Consider the following 20,435-nt stretch of genomic DNA (forward strand, 5'->3'; position numbering starts at 1 on the left):
TTGTTCTCATAATGATGAGGTACTACAGTTGGAAGCTTTGAGCCAAGGAAAGTGCTCCAGCACCATGGACACCCTCACCCCCACCTGCATCATCCCCAACACTTTGTTCCTGGCTGGAACTGCTGAGATATTTGTCCTGGACTCTAGACATGATGGCCTCATGTGTGCAAGGAACAACAACTGGAGGACCTTTTTAACAAAACAAATAGTGAAAAGAATGGCTGGTTGTTCTGGGACAAATAACAGCTAAATCCAATGGGACGGGTGAGCTAATGCCTAAATTACAAAAGTATATTCTAAAAAGCTGGTTCATATCAAAAAACACAATCCAAATGAGAGAGCTGGGGTGGCCGGACCACAGTGATTATGCCTAATGGGTACTACATGTGCTGGGAGAACCAATTAATTTAAACCACATGTCAAAGGCGCTCATGTGTTTATTAGAGAAGACTTAGTGAACTCAGCCCTGCACACTAACTGTGGCCATTAGGGGAAGAGCATGACAAGGCATAACTGTCTGGTCCAGCTGCACGAAAATTTATGACACCCAAAAAATGTTACTTTACGCAGTTTGATGAGCTGGAATCCTGCTTCAGTACATTTATATCCAAGATGGCATTGAGCCTTTCACTAATAAGCTGTGTAATATTCCTAAGGCTTGTGAAAATAATAAAATCCCACTTTGCTTTAGCTGAGGTTCAGGAAATTAATCTGGTGGTGCCATTCAGTAGATGTGCAACATGCTGAAACATGAACCAAGAACCATCTTAGTTCATCTATGTCAAGATGATTTAGAAAACGTTGAATGTGTGTGTCTAAAGACCAAATATATGTTTTAGATTAAATTAATTAAAAATTTAGAAAATATGAAATATTATAAATCCCAAGTAGCCTTTTCACTATTTTCCAAAGTGGATAGGCAATTTTAAAACCAAATTTTCTGACACAAAAACAGGCTTTTGGAGTCACACCTTGTAAAATAGGAATATTCTTCTATCTATGGGTGATGATTACATCTGTAACAGTGTTGTCTTGAAGCCTGCCGCCCTCTATGGCTGAGGACCGAAAAAGCGATCATTTTCTTTACAAAAAAAAATGTTGCAACGTGACTACGCTAAATGGAAGTATGGCCACATATTGGTCCACAGAAAAAGGATGTTTCCTGCTTACTTTAGCAGGAAACATGGGTGAGCTCCATGAAGGTAAACATGTGAAGAGGACGGATTTCTCACTAAGAAAGGTCTTTTGTTGAAAACTATTTTTGCCCCAGGATTGTAAAACAATTTGAATATTTGATATTTAACAGACGGGAGAACCCAAATACGAGAGGAAGACTCAACAAAGTTCACAGCAGGGAGTTGACAGCCAGATCACCAAGACTGTAAGTGTTGTTTGTTAGCATACAATTCATCAGATAAGAACATGCTTTGTTTTAATTAGTTTTTTTGTTTTATGTGTCCTTTAGTGGTGGTTCCTAACCTGTGGAACAACGTACCATGGCACTTCTGAGCTACACAGAGGGTTTAGCATTTTAAGACTCTTTTAAAAACCCACTTTGGTACTCTGGCTTTTAGTTCTACTTGAACAGAATATTTTAGCTTTTACTGTGTTAATTGCCATACTTATTTTATCACTTTTTTTTTTTACGTAGTTAAATAAGTAGAATAAAACAATAAAACTGTTTTACTAGTGCTTTTTTTTTTTTTTTTACCGTGTGCAGCACTTTGGTCAGCTATTACTTTTTTTAAATGTGCTATAGTAAAAAATAACTTGGACTTGTAAGTACATAGCATCTGCACATGTCCACAGACATTAGAAAAATAATCATTCTCTTTAAACGACCCTCCTGTTTATACGCAATTAATAGCTGCAGCATCAACTAATGTCTTCTATGTGTCTGAGTCATATTGATCGAAGATGTCGTCCAAGTATTTAACTTCCCTTCCCTCCACCACATGTATAGCATTAGTATTAAGTGACTTTTTGGTCTCCTAGTAAAAACATGTTGAAAGCTACATCCCTGTTGTGCAGTTTTGCCGTCACGTGGTCGTCACAAGTGAAACATGGACTGAATATATATGGAGAAGAGTGGGACTTACACAATCATTGAATGGTTCATTAATATGGAGTATTCTGGTGACAGATAGTGGGAGTGCTGGTCCCAATGGGCAACAGAGTAACAAAGCTGGTCAGAACTGAAGCAGAAATTGCAATATCTAATGTGAATGCTGCCAGAAATTTTATTTTTTGAACAGTTTTTGTCACAGGCGGTCCTTCACCATCGTCATAAATTACAGGCAGACAGCTCATCACAAGGTACAGCACACAAACAACATTCACCTGACGTCCTGCTCCTTAGTGGATAAATTTGCCTATCACTACTTTTGCCTAGGGTGGAATATTTGTTATGCATTGATCCCTGAGTTTAGTATTGTACACATAACAACATAAAATAACATAACATAATATAACATATTTCACTTTTTAACAATTTCTTGATTTCTGTCTGGAAACTAATATAACTATTGGGAGCTACAAGTCACACAATAATGTAGAAAATCAAAATTTCTTTATACAAAGCAAGTCTGTGGTCACAATCTCATGAGACGTACATCTGCTCATGAACATGATCAAAATCTTTTCTTCAGTAGTGAGTCAAAAAGGGTTTACAGTTAGCTTGATTATGTTGAAACCAAGAACATGTGCCTCCTTCTGACATACGTGTTAATGGCAACAGTTACAGTGACAGCTGTGCATGATTTAATGAATGAGCAAATAACTTGGAAGATCAGAGACCTAAACAATGGTGGAATTTCTCAAATTTCTTGTGGGATGGCCTTGTAATACTAACCAAAAAGAACTGAAAACCCTGCAGACTTAAAAGATTACAATAAAATGTCCAACAATACATTTGATTCTATATCTTATTAGCAGAAACAGCTAAAACAATAAATGTAACATCTGTGAGCATATGTCTGTTGATGAGCCTCTCACATTTTGTCCGGTCAAATAGATCATACATAGCTCTCAGCTCCACACGACGGGTGCAGAGTGATTGTTCTCATTTTCGCTCCTTCGTTTTACAATCAAAAGAAGGATTTCCTGTCTTGGCAGGAGAGTGGAAACTGCGAGTCTCTGAGCAGCACTTTTTCCTTTTGCTTAAAATCCATATATTGCCGCTGATACATTCTTACAGAGTACATGAAGTTCACTAAAACCACCCATCACAAAGATGGCAAACACTGACATTTGGGACTAAGCTGGAATGTGTTTGAGGGATATTATTCTCCAGGAAAAGGGATCAGATTAAGCTGAATTTATACTAGAGTTGAGTCAGGTCAAAAGTTAACTTCATGTGTCTGAGTTGAAGGTAAGTTTGACAAATATAAAGCTATGCAAATGAAAGACTTGAATAATTTGAGGCAGACACTCTTGATTAAAGCAATAATGGTTAAATTAAGAATTCAAATACAATGTATGTTAAAAGCATTACAAATAGTTTAAAATGTCATAAAGATGTATCACACCACAATGAACGATTTAGAAAAATCCCACCTTTGTTTTTGTACAGTTACACAGCATGAGGAAAAAAAATCCAACATTAAGACGAAATAAATTCTCCGGTGCCACATATATTGACACCCCTGCTCTCAGTACTTTCTATAGCCCCTTTTGGCATTAGGACAGATCTTCTTCAACATTTGTCAAAGTTGGGGCAAACAGATGGAGGCGTCTTTTATCACTTCTCTTTGCATAATTTCTCCAGATTCAGATCAGTGACAACTCATTTTCAGTTTACTGTCCTGGTTTTTCATATTGTAACATGGTTTCAGTGGCCTTTTGAAAAGAATCAGACCCACAGCATCACAGATCCTCTACCTTGCTTTACAGTAGACATGTAAGTGCTTTTCCAAATATTTCTCATTTGTTTTACCCTTGACTCACTGGGTGTTGCTAAACAGCTGAATCTTAGTCCTATCTGGCCAAACACACTTTCAGCAAACCTCATATGTTTATGTATGTGATGATAGGACACTAAATGTCATGACCCACAGGTGTTTGTGTGATGAATTTCTTTTATGTTTGTTTTCTGGTCATTTTGGGGTTTTCTTTATTTGTTATTTCATGCCTTCCAAATCCTGTGTTCATTATTGTTGTTTGGATCCTGTTACTTTAGTTCCTTTTATTCACCTGATTAGACTGATTAGATCCAGTTCCCATGCCATTGACCACATCTCCTGTTTATAGAGGCTCCTGTTTTTCATTGTTCATTGCTGGATTCTTCTGATATGCTCACACCGGTTCCATGTCCCACAAAGTCTTTATTTTCATTATTAAAACCTTCCACTTCACCTCTCTGCCTCTAGTCTGCCTGCATTTGGGTCGATCATAAGACCAAACATGGCACTAAATGCTTATCCCAGGCATGGTTCCCAAACAACTGGTTGGTAGTTAGATTGGGTCTGATGCTTTGGTGACTCCAAGATGCCATTTTTTGCTGCAGCTCTCTAACATGGTGTTTTGGAGATTATTTTACGTCCCTTACCACCCCTCTTACTGTGCGTGGTGGCAAGATAAACTTGGACCGTCATACAGCGTCATACCGTCATATAGCACCACTTCCAGTATCCTGAAGATATGAGCAAGTTTAGAGTACTTGCTTTTTGTTTTTAATTCTTTTAGATAAAAGGAAGATTGAAAAACATCTGCCTTACTTAAATGCCATCAACCCTTGCCTTTTTGAAGAGTGGCTAAAAGAAAGAGGGATCATACTTATCCCCCAATGGAAACAGGTGCTTATGAATTACTAGAGAGGTTAAATATGATTTGAAAAAAATGCCTCAGTTACATTGATGTTAGAGAAATCACTGGCGGTACCAAACTTAAGGTGATATTTTTCCCCGCTGAATCACTGTAGCTACTCAAATTGAAGGTTGGATTTTTTGTAATGTTACATTTCTAGATACTGCTACTGCAACACAAAATAGTTATTTAATTTAAAGCTTGTTACACATCTTTACCAGGGGTGCCAGTGAGTGTACGTTATTTTCCCTGAAACATTGGTTTTTATAGTGTTGACAGACATTTCATCACATCACACAATGCCACATGAAACCCAACATTGATTTAAGCCCAGACTGCACTTTAAACATTCACGATTCATTATGAAAACAGTATGAAGACAAAGACTGTATTAAACTTGGCCAAGAAAACCTTTCTTAACTCCACAAAAATAAGTCCAGCTCTAATTTTGACCTTCAGATTGTTATGCCTTAAGATAACAATCTAAAGCTGCTGGTTATTTTACAGTGCTAGGCAGACCTTCTGAATAACTAATGGCACAGTGTTGTGGCCCAGTCTATAGAAAGCTGGTATAGGTTGCTAATCTATTTTTAAGATATTTCCACAAGCATTTATCTTTGTGTTCAATGTAAGATGGAGCATTTGCAATTCTGTTTTAAAAGCTTAAAGCAGACCAATTTGTATTCTTTATTTAACAGAGCAATGTAGGCTTTCGCAGAAATCATAGAGATAGTATAAAGAAATAAATGAAATGGGAAGATAAGAAAACAAAAAAATTAAGACAAAATCTCAACATTTTTTTATTTAACATATTTATTTCTCAGTATATAATGAATATATAAAAATAACATTCAGCTGTTTGTATTGTAGCATCCCAGTTGTTTCAAACATTTCTTCTCCCATGTTGCTGGCTGCAGACAAGTTGCTAACAGACGCAGGCGTGCTAACGGTGCCAAATGCAGGAGTTGTAGCCGTAGATCTGAGGCTGACGAAAATTGTGTCTCTTCAGCCTTGAGAAAAATCTTGTATTTAACCAGATGCTTCCTCAGATTAGAAGTATTCTGGTAGCTGGTCTTCCACATCCCGTCACAAATATTGCAGCGAGTGTAATCTGCATTGCATTTTGAAAAGTGCAAATGAAAAGCGCTTTCTATCAGCCACGCTTTGTTGACGGTACCAGCGGCTGCTGACGTCATTACGCTCTTGTGCGTGCAATGCTGTGTTCGTGTCCAGCATGGAAAATCACCCACTCTTACACTCCCTCAGTGTCATGATGAGGCGTTTAGGTACCGTTTGATTTTACGTGAATCGGTACTCGGTGGTACGAACGGAATTCGGTCGGTACCGTTAAAAGTATCGAATTAAGTTACCATCCCTAATACTGCCCACCACAAAAATAAAGAACTTGTAATCATTTAGGATTCCATAGTAACAAAAGTTTATTTGTGCCATAAATTAAATTACGATACAAATTTAACAGGCTACACTTATTCTGTAGTGATAAAATTATTTTACTGTAGAATGCTCCGAGGCATCAAGAGAGCCTGAGATGGATTTAAGTTATTGATTCCTACTTAGAACCTAAAAGTGGTCAAGGTTAAAAACAAAGTCAGCAGAAATAAATCAGTGAACAGGAAATTAAGCTGATACGTGAGGATTTAGTCAGATATTGAGGTGCTGCGGAAGTTCCAAGAATAAAGTTGTTGTCTTACTGTTTCTTGAAAAAATAAAATAAACAAACAACTAGTTTTACTTTTTATGTTGTGAAATTAAATGCATTTTGCAAATCTTTAACTCATTCTACATCTATGAACTATGTCTTGATAATGCACTGTTGTTTGGTATACTGGGTGTGTACTGGGATGAAGGGTGCAAGATAAAACACTCCAACAAGTGTAAGCTAGGTTTACCATGATAACAGTCTTTCTTTTCTTCTTTCAAATTTAATGATAAGTTGACTATCTTAAGCTAAAAGTAAAATGCTCCATTAACAGCCTGTGAGTGCCCCCAAGTGGTCAAATAAAAACTAACGGAATAATCAGAAAAATAGCTGGACAGACCTCAATAGTACTTACCCCTTGTTATGCTAGCTTTTGGCATGACAAGGGGAGTGAATCTTCATCAATGCAGACCGAGGTTATGCATAGCGTAGCACAAGATTAAGGAACATTGTTATTTATAATTATTGTCTTGCTGCAAAAAAAATCAGTCACAGTCTGGTTTAGTATTATAATCTTTATGTTACATCATAAAAAGAAGATGCTGGAGAGTTTTTGTATTTAGTACTGTACAACTCTGGAAATACAAGGTTTACATGAAATAGTGTGACTGGAGAATAATATGTTTATCAAATCTGCCTAGAATCTATCACTTTAAAAATATCACTTTCAGACAAACATGACTACTGATGATTGATGTTGTAATTTTTATTATTGTTATTTCACAGATCTCTAAACAATACCCAAGTCTACATCAAGTAAGTACTGTTACTCCCTCCAGTTTGTTGTAATACCAAAGAGGAAAACTTAAAAACAGTTTCAAGTCGTATTAAAGGGCATCGGTCACCTGAGCTGCCACCAACAAGAAGTATAACTGTATGGGTATTGAAAAGATGTTATATTTCATGTAAAAAGACAAATTAAAGGAGATTACAAACATTCAAGAGTTTTGACGTCCACAATTTGTTTGTTTTGTTTTGTTTTTTTTTTACAAAAAAATAGTTTACCAGAAACAATCTAAATAAATAAAATCAATTCTGCCCAGCTCTATGCATGTTTAATACCAGGTAAAATCATGGTTTAAATGTCATACTGTAATATAGTGAGGTGACATGTTTATCAGCTTTTTAGCAGGCCAAATAATTCAAGATCAACAGAGGCTACAAACAACCCTCACGATATTTTATAAAGTCTAAGTGGAACATTTGTTATGTCTGAAATCATTTATTTAATAGATGATACAAGTTGCTGCACTCACAACTAATGACTGAATATAAAAATGTTTGGAAATTGTAAGTCAGAACCTGTTTTGTTTTCTGATCAAACCGAAGCCAACAATGTATTTTTCCACAATACCTCCCATGTTAACAGCTATTTTTACAACCCCTCTTTGTGGCTTTAAAGAGATGCGTTTTACTTCATTTACAACAGACTGGTGAGTAATTTGACATTTCCCTGACCCCTGTGCTGTGGTTGTTTAATGGCTGGCTGCTGGGGATGACAATTAGCTTGACTGTAGGGATGCAAAACAAATTCATGCGGGTGCAAACAAAACATATATTTGGAGAAATAAAGACAGATGGTGGTGTTCTGTTTAAAGAAGTTTACATAAAAAGTCACAATTGTAATGGACAGTTTGCTAAATTGTGAAGGAAATTGCTGAGAAATGTCTTCAAATTCAGCAACACAACTCTCATACTGTTATGAATTAAATGCATGTATAAGGAAATTACCAACAAATAACTTATTGGGGTTGATCTGTATACAGACCTGTGAAAAAGTATTTTTGCTGTCTTACAGATTTCTTCTGTTTTTGCTTATTTTGCATTTCTAAAACAAAGTTTACAAGACAGAGATAACTTGGGTAAATGCAATGTACAGTTTGAAATCCAAATGTTGTGTATGAAGGGAACAAAGCTTTCCATACCGACCTGATGCTATGTGAAAAATAAAATGCCCTCTTGGTAAATTATTAAGTAATTGTGATTGACAAACTTTTTTTGGGTTTGGCTTCAATAGCCACACCCATTCACAATTACTACGTGCCCTGATTTAAAGACATTTAAGAACAAACATAAAAACCAAGTCACTGACAGCTATCGGTCTGGAAAGGGTTACAGAGCCATTTCTAAAGCTTTGGGACTCCAGTAAACCACAATGACAGCCATTATCCACAAATGAGGAAAACGTGGAACATTCAAACTTTCCTACAAGTGACCTGCAAAAATCTCTCCAAGCGTGCATCAAGACTCATCCAGAAAATCACAGAAGTACCAAGAATGATATTTAATGCCCTGAATGTCTCACCTGCCTCAGTTAAGGTCAGAGTTCACAGTTCAACAATAAGATAAAGGCTAGGACAAGAGATCATCTACAGGATAGCTCAAAGCTGAAACCCACTACTGATCCAAAAGAAAACAAAAGCCATCTATCATTTATCTAAAAACATCTTGATGATCCCCAACACTTTTTGGAAAACATTCTGTGGACTGACGAGACAACGGTGGTACTGGAAGGCTTGCTTTGTGTTACGTCTAGCATAAAACTAAAAAAGCAATTTACAAATAGAACATTATACCTTCATTGCAGTGGTACTGGGAAGGTCTACGGCTGGTTTGCTGCTTCAGGACCTCGCCGAATTGCTGTTGCATATGAAACGATTAACTCTGCTAAAAACCCGCATATTAAAAGGAGAATGTCCCACCATCAGTTTATGATTTATTTGTTTAATTTGATCTTTATTTATACAGGATAAACCTCATATTTTCGAGAAACCTGTTCCAATGTTATATAAATGATATAATGTAAGCTCAAGCTTACCAGAGTTATTTTAAGTGAAGTTTCTGTAGTGGCCTAGTCTAAGTCTGGACTTAAATACGATTGCAATGCTGTGACATGATCATAAAAAGGTAATTCATGCTGAACTGCCACCCTACCCCCCACCCCCCCATATGACTGAATAAAGACAATTCTGCCAATAAGAGTGGGACAAAATGTATCCACAGTGATGTAAAAGTCTCATTCCAAGTTTTTCTAAACACTTGATGACGGCTGTTCCTGCCAAGGCTGCAACGACCAGTTATTACATGTCTGTGCCAATAACGTTTTCACATAGAGCCTGGTTGGTTTAGAAAGCTTTGTTCCTTAAATAAATATAATCATGATTTGAAAATTGCATTTTGTATTTCTTAAGGTTTTCTGTGTCTGATATTACATTTGCAATGCATATACAGTATAGAAAACCTTTTTCATTGGAGTGTATTAGCTATGGTTAACTCCAAAAACCTCTTGTGCTCTCAATGAGAGTTACTGTGCAGTGGGGCAACCGCTCTGGTTCGGTGCACCCTTACTTTTCCCAGTACCAGACTTAGGAAAGATGACATACTGTCACCTTTAACAGAATTTTTTCAGAGCATCTATAAGGATAAAGCAAAAACATGTCAAAGGCATCAAACAAAATTACATTTATTTGACTACAGATAAATCTCTCCTTAGGTCATGTCCAACGTTTTGCTTCCCAGAAGCATTGAGACAAGAACCAAAGACCTGACACAGATCCTGTTACTCGGTGCCTTCCAGCATCTTGAGCAAAGCTTTTCCTTTTGGAAGCTGACAGGGAATCATTACAAGATTAGGCGAGCCATGTCTTTGAAACTAAAAAAGTAGGAAAAAGCCACACTCAAAGATAACCAATCCACCATGAGAAATCCTTACAAGCTAGTGGAACATGCAGTTCATATAATCACTACTTTCCAGAGATGGATTTATGTGATCAAATCATCAAGTAGAACTGACATAGTTACAAGGTGAAGCAAAAGAAAGTGTCACGTTACATTCATTACTCACTGCTAATAACATATGCAAGCATTTATAACCTTGTAGTGATTAAGTTGACAGACTTACTCATTAAAGGGTAATAGCCCTAAGGAAAATTTCAGTGATTGGCATTTGTTCAATCGGGGATTTATAAAAAAAAAAAAATAACAGTGTGTACATCTTGTCATGTTGCCTCTAAACTTAAACGATCTTGGACATCTATAGTGTCTGGAAGAGAATGAAAACATTCCAGACAGCAGCCAGGCCAGGCTGCAGCGACTCTGCTTCTGACAGATCACAGCCTGGTGAATTAATGTGCTTCTTCTTTGAGGATTTGACACAGGCTGACTACAGACCAAACACATGACTGAGCGATGTTAGAACTGACTTTATCCACGCCTAAACAGTAAGCACTATACAGATAAGTGTTAGAAACACTACTGATGATGCCTGAAAACAATGAAAACACCATTATCAGTAACATTGCCTCTGAAGGAAGCCTATGAAGGTGATGGCTTCAGGAGAAACCTGGGGGAATTTGAGACATTACCAAGTTGCCGATCCATTTCTGAAGGCACTGGACAGTATTTAATAGACCAGCTATTAAAATAACGCATCCATTAATAAATCTGTAGTGTAATCCACACAAAATCTTTAACAGCAGTTATAATAAAAATGTGATAGGTGAACTTTTTAGCCAATGTGTTAGTAATTATTCAAAGATACTCATTTGTGCCATAATCGATGCAAACTGACCGACATTTGCCCATGTCACACTTCTTCCAACTTCTTCCAGCAGCAGCTGCAACAACAGACACTAAACCCCTTCCCTCCCTGCACATCACCTGACCAAAACAATAAACTGCTGGACGTTCTAAACTCTACTAACATAGGGATTATATCCAGAAAACAAAAACATATGAGACCCTCTGTAGCAAACAAAAGGGTTGTTTGGAGGTACTTTCCCTATGACGGGTAAAGACAAAATTCTAAACAATACCACATGCTAGCTGTGCTAACGCTACTAGCTAATGCTACGACAAAGATGTTTGAAAGCAACTTAAAAAGCTTAGCAAAGTTCATGTTTCTGCAACAGTGAAGCAGTAAACCTCCTGGATGACTTAAGCTAACGCTAACTGTTTAATTATTGGCTTCAGAGACACAGACAGCCCAATGACAGTGTTCTGTTGGTTTGAGATGTAGGTGCACTTCGCAGGTGTGCAGTTCAAAACCGCACAGCTCTTTACTGCGATACAAATAAACACAGGAAAAGGTCAATTAGCTAGCAGCTCAGTTGGCTACTAAATAGTGAAGCAACGAAACAAACTGTTGCTCCCCCTCCATTACTCCTCCGTTTAATTGTAAAGGAGGCTATAGGAGGCTAATCTATCTAACAACAACACAGAATTTGGTGGAGACAGACTAAAGCTGGACAGAAAGACAGATATTGTCCAGTGCTAAAAAGGGAAGTGACACTTTTAAATTATATCTTTTTCTAATCAAGGGCTGAATTTACTACTTACTACTTATTTGTTTTGCCCTATTTAAGAAGGTTTAAATACAGTCAAATTGTAAGTAATCATAGTTTTTGCTCTCAACTAACTGTGCCTGTTCCATTTTGTCACGGTACCGAAAATGGTAAGGAGAATCAAATATTTTTCTTAGTATCGGTATCGAGTTTGACATTTTAGTATCGTGACAACCCTAGAAACTACACTGCTCAAAAAAATACAGGGAACACTTAAACAACCCAATATAACTCCAAGTAAATCAAACTTCTGTGAAATCAAACTGTCCACTTAGGAAGCAACACTGATTGACAATCAATTTCACATGGTGTTGTGCAAATGTAATAGACATCTGGGGGAAATCTTTGGCGATTAGCAAGACACACTCAATAAAGGAGTGGTTCTGCAGGTGGGGACCACAGACCACTTCTCAGTACATTTGTTTTCTGGCTGATGTTTTGGTCATTTTGAATGTTGGTGGTGCTTTCACACTCATGGTAGCATGAGACAGAATCTACAACCCACACAAGTGGCTCAGGTAGTGCAGCTCATCCAGGATGGCACATCAATGCGAGCTGTGGCAAGAAGGTTTGCTGTGTCTGTCAGCGTAGTGTCCAGAGCCTGGAGGCGCTATGAGACAGGCCAGTACACCAGGAGACGTGGAGGAGGCCATAGGAGGGCAACAACCCAGCAGCAGGATCGCTATCTCCGCCTTTGTGCAAGGAGGAACAGGAGGAGCACTGCCAGAGCCCTGCAAAATGACCTCCAGCAGGCCACAAACGTACATGTGTCTGCACAAATGGTTAGAAACCGACTCCATGAGGATGGTATGAGGGCCCGACGTCCACAAACGGGGGTTGTGCTCACAGCCCAACACCGTGCAGGATGCTTGGCAAATTTGCCAATCCTGGTGTTTTTACTGTGCTTATCCCCTAGATGGCGTGGAACCTGGAGGAGAGGTGTTCTCTATTCCCTTGATTACCTGCTGAGGAGTATATAAGGAGGAGGCTGCCAGCAACACACTGCCAGAGTGTTCTCGTTTGTGGTACAGCTCAAGCCACATTACCTTGTCTTGTCCTTGCCTTGAACTTTAGTAATCTGAATCTGTTACCTTGCAGGATTACCTGAACCTGACCTTGCCTTCTGCGTGGAACTCTGCCTGGATTAACCACTTCTGGAAAGAAGCGATCCAGCTCCATGAACAAAGACTCAAACCTCTTGTTACCTCGTTGGACCACACAGGTTGGCAGCCTCCTGAATTCTTCGCTCCTTGGATCTCCATTCAAGAACCCTGTCCACCCTCCTCCTTCCACTGCACCTACATCTGAAACCCCTGGTCCAACTTATCATCCTGGCACACCATTATCCACCATCATCTGTCTCACGGGTAAACAACCATTTGGTCTCTCCGCTCTCCACCCTCTGGCGGATCATTCCATCAACCCAGTAAGGCAGAATTATTGTTCATTAGTTTTGACCGTGAGTTTTCCCTGCTTACCATCCTGTTTATTTTTACAGTTGGTATCCCAGTTTCCCTGTTCACTACACTGCTCTGTAAATAAACACTTCACCGTAAAACTCAGGTGTGGGGTGGCATTTCTTTGGAGGGCCACACGGCCCTCCATGTGCTCGCCAGAGGTAGCCTGACTGCCATTAGGAACGAGATGAGATCCTCAGAGTCCAAGTGGGAAGAAGATATTACTGGGCTTTTACTGTTATGAGAACATCTGTCTCAAAAACATAGCAGTTCATCTAGTAACCAGTTAATTAAGCTGTTTATATTTTAGTTAGTCTTTGGAGTTAAAAGCTTTTTTGTGTTCTAACTTTGTATAAATACAGATTTGTTTCAACCAAGGGCTTTAGGTAACAAGTAGCCCAATTTCTACCATGTTAAAAAGAAATTAAGTCTCAAAAATGTTGCACTTAGCATTTGGCTTTTTTATGTTGTACAATTCCCAAATTGAACTGTAGCACTAAGATCGATATGTGTAACATACCTTGACCCCTGAGAAATGACCATATATATATATATATATATATATATATATATATATATATATATATATATATATATATATATATATATATATATATATATATATATATATATATATATATATATATATATATATATACACACTAACAATACAGCAGTTTAACATTCTGTAACTGTTTCGGGACTGGAATTGTTTTAAGACGTTAGAAAGGGCTGCACGGTGGTGCAGTTGGTAGCAGTGTTGCCTTACAGCAAGAAGGTCCTGGTCCATGCAGTGTTCTTTCTGCATGGAGTTTGCATGTTCTCCCTGTGCATGTGTGGGTTCTCACCGGGTACTCCGGCGTTCTCCCACAGTCCAAAGACATGAGGTTAATTGGTCTCTCTAAATTGCCCTTAGGATTATGAATGAGTGTGTGTATGGTTGTTTGTGTGTTGCCCTGCGATGGACTGGCAACCTGTCCAGGGTGTACCCCGCCTCCCGCCCATAGACTGCTGGAGATAGGCACCAGCTCCCCCACGACCCACTATGGACTAAGCGGTAGAAAATGACTGACTGAAGTTAGAAATCTACCTTTCTTGGCTTAAGCCCCCAGGAGAAAGTAATCTGGATTTATACAAAGTGAAGATGTTAACTGAGTTATCAATGGCAAGTAAGCTTTGAACTGCTCATAGCCTTAGATGAGAAAAAAATCCAGCCTAAACGTGCCAAAGTTCTTTCACAATAACAAGTATAGGTCAATCAGTCATTGAAACCAAACAGAATCACCCTCGAATTGGTTGAGAATGAAGTCATCATGCTACAAAATCACAGCAAGCAACTCAATATAAACAAATTAAATTGCTTTAGTGGATCAAGCAATAAAGAAGCCAAATTAAAACCTCACTGTGAGAGAACAGTCTGTGTTTTGTCCAGACGTGTTCAGTTGGTTCGTTTCTTTAAATGCACAGTAGGCCTGTTGAGTGATGGGACACATACAGTAAATGTCATATTGATTCAGTAAGCTTTTGTTGGCACGTCACTTTGGCAGAACAGGTGAGTGGAGCCAAAGAGGAGCTCACATGTTACCAAAAAGTCCTGAAGCATAAAGGTAATCAGTTCAGGTACAAGTCAACAAGCTCAATTACTGCTGCACTTCATCACTAGAGGTTTTTGGACAGAACAGGCCTGCCCACTAGTCGAATTTCACTGATTTGTGTAAAAAAACTCCTTTCGGCTGATCTGGTCAAGGCCAAAGGAGCCAAACGGACCTCCGTCTGTACATAAAACCCAGAGCTACCTTAAGTCTATGGAGAACCATTTTTTATTGCTTTCATCTGTGCTCAGTAACAATCAACCAGTGACAGATTTGCTAGTAACTGTGGATGGGCTGGTATAGAGCCAGCAGTGACGCAAAATGTACAATGCTTTAAAAAAAATTGTATGGGCCTGTTTCCAGATTTCTGTTTGTCTTTGTTTATTGTCAAACCTAAATGTTTCAGATCATTAAACAAGTTTTAATATCAGACAAAGATAACAGGAGTGAATACAATAAACAGTTTTCAAATGGTTAATTTATTTATTAAGACAAAAAAAGTATTCACAGCCACCTGACCTGATGTGATAAACTGTCCCTCTTAAAGTAATACCTCGTTGTGCCACCCTTGGTCAGAAACTGGCTGGATATTCTTCTTCAGGATTTTCTGCTAGAGAACAGAATTTATGGTTCAAACAATTCTTGCAAGCCGTCCAGGTCCTTAAGATGCCACATTTGATAATGGAGGTGGACCCAAATGAAGACATTGGCAGAATATTGTTGGGGATAAATCTCTGATGATTAACTTACATAAATAATGAATACACCCGAAAAGAACTGGAGAGCATCAGAAGAATAACAACCAGCAAAGATACAGAAAACAGGACAAGCACAGAAGAGACTAGCTAGAACACCATAGACAGATCTTACAAGGAGGTAAAGGACTGACTGGATTTTAAACTACTGGGAAGGTGTATGAGTGGCATGAAGACCAGGTATGCCACATCAGTGGAATGCACTGCAGCTGGGAGAGAATGAAGGGACTGAGATAAGGTGACAAGTAACACAAATGTAGCAAGACACAAATGATTTAACTGAACTAAAAACTAATACCTAAATGAAAGTGCAAACCAATACCAAAAAGCAGAAAAGAGGGAACTAAGTATCTCCACACAAAGGAATGAACTGCATACCACCCACTATGTATTTATGTGAAGGTAAAATGCAAAAATTGAAATGCAATAAATTAGGGTCTTTATCTAGACAATGTGTTTTTGATAGTACAAATTAAAGCTACACCACTTTTGTTTCTATTAGAATTTTTTTTTTTTTGCCTTTTTCATTAAATTAGCAAGAACCAAAAAACACAGAGCAGCATGGGAAGGGGCACACGTATCAACAAAACAGCACAGATGTTTCCTCTAAAACTATAAGTCATTTATACATGTCGATGGAAAGCTTTCAGACAGGTCTGGCTCCACACCATGATTCTGAATTTCTCAAGAATAGAGATGTGTTTTCTGGGCAGGAGTATTATGGGGTGTTAATGAGGTTCATGTTACTCACAGATAATTTACCCTTGTACCATGCATAGAGGCATTTTTTGTCAGGTTAAAGTGCACGCACAGATGGATCTACTTTAAGCCTCACAGAAATGTTTGATAGAGATGGATTTAGTATTCGCTTGAGATCAAAGGTGTGCTCGTAAGTATTGAGATTTGTTGGCTCCATTTTTGCTGCATATTTAACCTGACAGCAGCTCATAATGTCAGCTAAATGTGGAATGTAAAAGATAAATGTTGTACCAGAGGGCGAGATAAAAGAGAGACGATGCGATCCTGAAACTGGCAGCTGCCAGATTTGGAAAATTATTCACAACATGAGTGGATTAAAAGATGCAAGATAACTGGCACAGGTGGAACTTCACTGTACATTCAGAAAACATTTGTTTTGAAAAAATAACACAATTTTGGAAAGGGATGCCAAGCGACAGAAGGATAGGGAAGACAAACAGCTGTGACTTTTAAGCTGATAAATTTTAAAAAAAGTGGAATTCACAGCAGCATTTCCAGCTCCAGATGATTAACATGTTTTCCATTTTGAGGTTGAATAACTCTGAGACTCTCAGCCAAAACACAGACTGAGAACCAATCAAAGCATTGCAACTAGAGGAGGAAAAACAAATCTTCCAAACTGAATGATAGTGGGGGAAAAAGACATGCTCACAGCCTCGCTGTCTTCTTCGTCTCTGTCTTAAACAGATAAGGTGTAACTTCAAACTGCACTTAAAGCTACGTTCCCATATCTGTAACAACAGAACATCTAGTCAAAGCTTTCTCTACGACCTTGCATTGAGTCGATCCACCCAGGGGGGTTCATCAGGGGTGTATTTAATCTGTGTGGTTTCTCTGAGCAGAAAGAAGAGAGGCCAGCTGGAAGCTTCTGCGTTTGACATTTTTTGAGGATGGGATCTGCGGCCAAGTGAATATACACATACACATGCTAAAGTGTGTGCAGAAGCCAGTTCAGCTATCTTAAATACGATAAAAAAGTGCATGCCCATGAGAAACAAACTTGGAGAACGAACCGATGCTATAAAGTTGAGATTTAGATTGCACATTATTTCATGGCATGGATTATTATCAGGTTATTGTGCAGGAGTTAGTTTTCAGATCCCACACAATTTCAAATATTCACACAGTCTGATTCAAGCAGCTGTGGGACAGCAGTGATCCTCACTTTTGCAGCAATAAACGTTTATGGTTCATGCAAAAATGATGCAAAAGATTGATTCCACTTGCATTAACTGTCTTTTTCAATTAGCTGTGCAACTGTTGATATGTCATTTTGGAAATGCATTTTAACAAGGACTTTTATTTCACAGGAAACCACAATAAAATGTACTTTAACAAACATAATGTGAATATAAATTGTTTTAATTTGATTATCTAAAACTAAAAGTGTTAATGTAAAAAAATGCATGAGGTGCAACTATTCTAAGTCTGTGACTGATGCAGCCCAAATCCTGCAGAGTTCACCTGTTGCACACTTACCTCCTTGAAGCGAGGACTGAATCAGCGCTAGAAGGACGACTCCACAGAAGAGCAAGAAAGTGTTTCTGTTAGCCATCTCTCTCCAGAATGCACCACCCCTCTCCCCTCAGCTGGTTTTATTCTCTCTGAGCTAATTACCACTTCCCCGAGGTCTCACAGAGCGGAGAGGTAGAGCAAGAAAGGTAAAAAGATATGGGGAGACTCTGTAATTACAAGAGGGGAGAGGACTCTGCTTTTTCCCCACACGCTGAGTCTGGTGCTGCTGTTTTTTTTCTGGTCACTGCTGCCAACAGCTGAGACACTGCTGCCTGCAAGGAAAGAAAGAGAGGGGGAAAACGCACACGCACACGCACACGCACACACACACACTCACACACACACAAACAAACAAATGCGCACAACTCCGGTCCACAAGAAGTTATGGATATACAGGAATATCTGTACGATTCAAAAACAGTATAAAGAAGATCAAACTGCATACCAGAATAATGATTTATTTTCTGGGGATCTCATTACTAGATCATGACAAGCAGTAACAACATTTGTTCTTGCTGTTTTTTTAGGACAAGTGAAGATAAACACACACTGAGAACAAGGCATTGCAGTGTGTGCAATTTCATAAATAGCTGTGGCATCAAATAAGTATCACAAAGCATTAAAAAAAGGAAGATAATTCAGTCTGTAAGTCTTTTAAGAGCAATGGATAAAGGTTTTTTTAATGGAACTGTGCTCTAAGATTAGACTCTTATACACATTTTCCATTTCTAAATTGTCTACTTTCCCAGACTCACATTTCAAGATCTGACAGTTTTTCTAACAGTCTGAACATTTGATTACAAAACTTGTACCTAGTTGGGTTTTATAATCTGTATGACCTCCAGCTCTTCAATTAACATTATGCAGAGGTTGGCTTCTAATTCATTTCACTGTTGTTTTGGTGTCTGGAGTAACTAAGATCAGTTTAACTTCAAAATGTGTAACATTTAGAGTTTCAAAACTGTACTGGATTAACCCACACTAAATACAGATTCATCAAAGAACAACGTGGGATCTGTGAGACCTTTCTGCTGCAGTTTCAGTGCTTTCTTTGGCATTAAACCACACAGTTTCTGTTTAAAACCCACATTTGAGTTTTGATTTAGAATAATCCACACTGAAATGCATATAGCTACAACATTTGTTACTAAGCAGAAATCTAATATAAAACATATGTTATGCTAATGCTAGCTAGTTTATGTTTCAATATGACTTGTTGATAATCTGGCTTGTAATACACTATATTGCCAAAGGTGTTCACTCACCCATCCAAATAATTTAAATCAGATGTTCCAATCACTTCCACGGGCACAGGTGTATAAAATCAAGCACCGTTTCTACAAACATTTGTGAAAGAATGGGTCACTCTCAAGAGCTCAGCGAATTCCAGTTGGGTATTGGGATAGGATGCCAGTTGTGCAACAAGTCAGTAATGAAATTTCCTCGATCCTAAATATTCCACTGTCAACTGTGAGTGGTATTATAAGAAAGTGGATCCGATAGGGAACAACAGCAACTCAGCCAAAAAGTGACACGGAAAGTGCACAGGGGCAACTTTCTGCAGAGTCAATCGATACAGACCACAAAACTTCATGTGGCCTTCATAGTAGCTCAAGAACAATGCATAGAGAGCTTCATGGAAAAGGTTTCCATGGCCAAGCAGCTGCATCCAAGCTATACATCCGCAGGAGCAATGCAGTGACGTAAAGCACACCACCACTGCCCTCTAGAGCAGTGGACGCGCATTTTCTAGAGTGACAAATCTTGTTTCTTAATCTGGTAATCTGATCGAGTAGTCTGGGTTTAATGGTTGCCAGAAGAACGATACTTGTCTGACTGTATTTTGCTAAGTGTAACGTTTGGTGGAGGAGGGATGGGCTTGACCCCTTATTTCCAGTTAAAGGAACTCTTAGTGCTTCAGCAAACCAAGAGATTTTGGACAATTCCATGCTCCCAACTTTGCGGGAACACTTTGGATATAGCCCCTTTCTCTTCCATCACGACTGAGCACAAGTGCACAAAGCAAGTCTGTCAAGACATGGATGAGAGAGTTTGGTGTGGATGAGCTTGGCTTGCCTGCACAGAGTCCTGACCTCAACCCAATAGAACACCTTTGGGATTCATTACAGTGGGGACTGAGAGCCAGGCCTTCTCATCCAACATCAGCCTATGATCTCACCAATGTACTTCTGAAAGAGTGATCAAAAATTCCCATGAACTTAGACTTAGACTTTGTGGACAGTCTTCCCAGATGTGCTGAAGTTGTTATAGCTGCAAATGGTGGACCAACATTATATTGAATCCTATGGATTAAGAATGGGATGTCACTTAAATTTATATGCGTGTCAAGGCAGGTGAGTGAGTACTTTTGTTTATATAGTTCTATTTCAGTGCAGTTCCAGTAAATCGGATACAAAAGAATCTTACACTGAAGACTGCACTCTAACATTCCTTAGGTAAATGTTTACTTGGATTAACATGTGGAAATGTAA

General features: G+C 38.6%; 1 protein-coding gene across 9 annotated transcripts in view; it reads right to left on the minus strand.

Annotated features, from left to right (window-relative positions):
• The window catches only part of elna (elastin a), an 87,109-nt gene extending 68,934 nt beyond the window's left edge, over nucleotides 1-18,175 (minus strand). For 4 of the 9 annotated variants that reach the window (XM_047391587.1, XM_047391586.1, XM_047391581.1 and 1 more), the window contains exon 1: nucleotides 17,908-18,175. In XM_047391587.1, the coding sequence (XP_047247543.1) occupies nucleotides 17,908-17,983 (76 nt within the window). In that variant the 5' untranslated portion in view covers nucleotides 17,984-18,175. The remainder of the gene's footprint in view (nucleotides 1-17,907) is intronic. The other 5 variants (XM_047391585.1, XM_047391579.1, XM_047391584.1 and 2 more) reach the window with 2 other exon arrangements.
• Nucleotides 18,176-20,435: the final 2,260 nt, after the last annotated feature.

Source organism: Girardinichthys multiradiatus, chromosome 18 (assembly GCF_021462225.1).
Source record: "Girardinichthys multiradiatus isolate DD_20200921_A chromosome 18, DD_fGirMul_XY1, whole genome shotgun sequence".
Lineage (NCBI taxonomy): Eukaryota > Metazoa > Chordata > Actinopteri > Cyprinodontiformes > Goodeidae > Girardinichthys > Girardinichthys multiradiatus.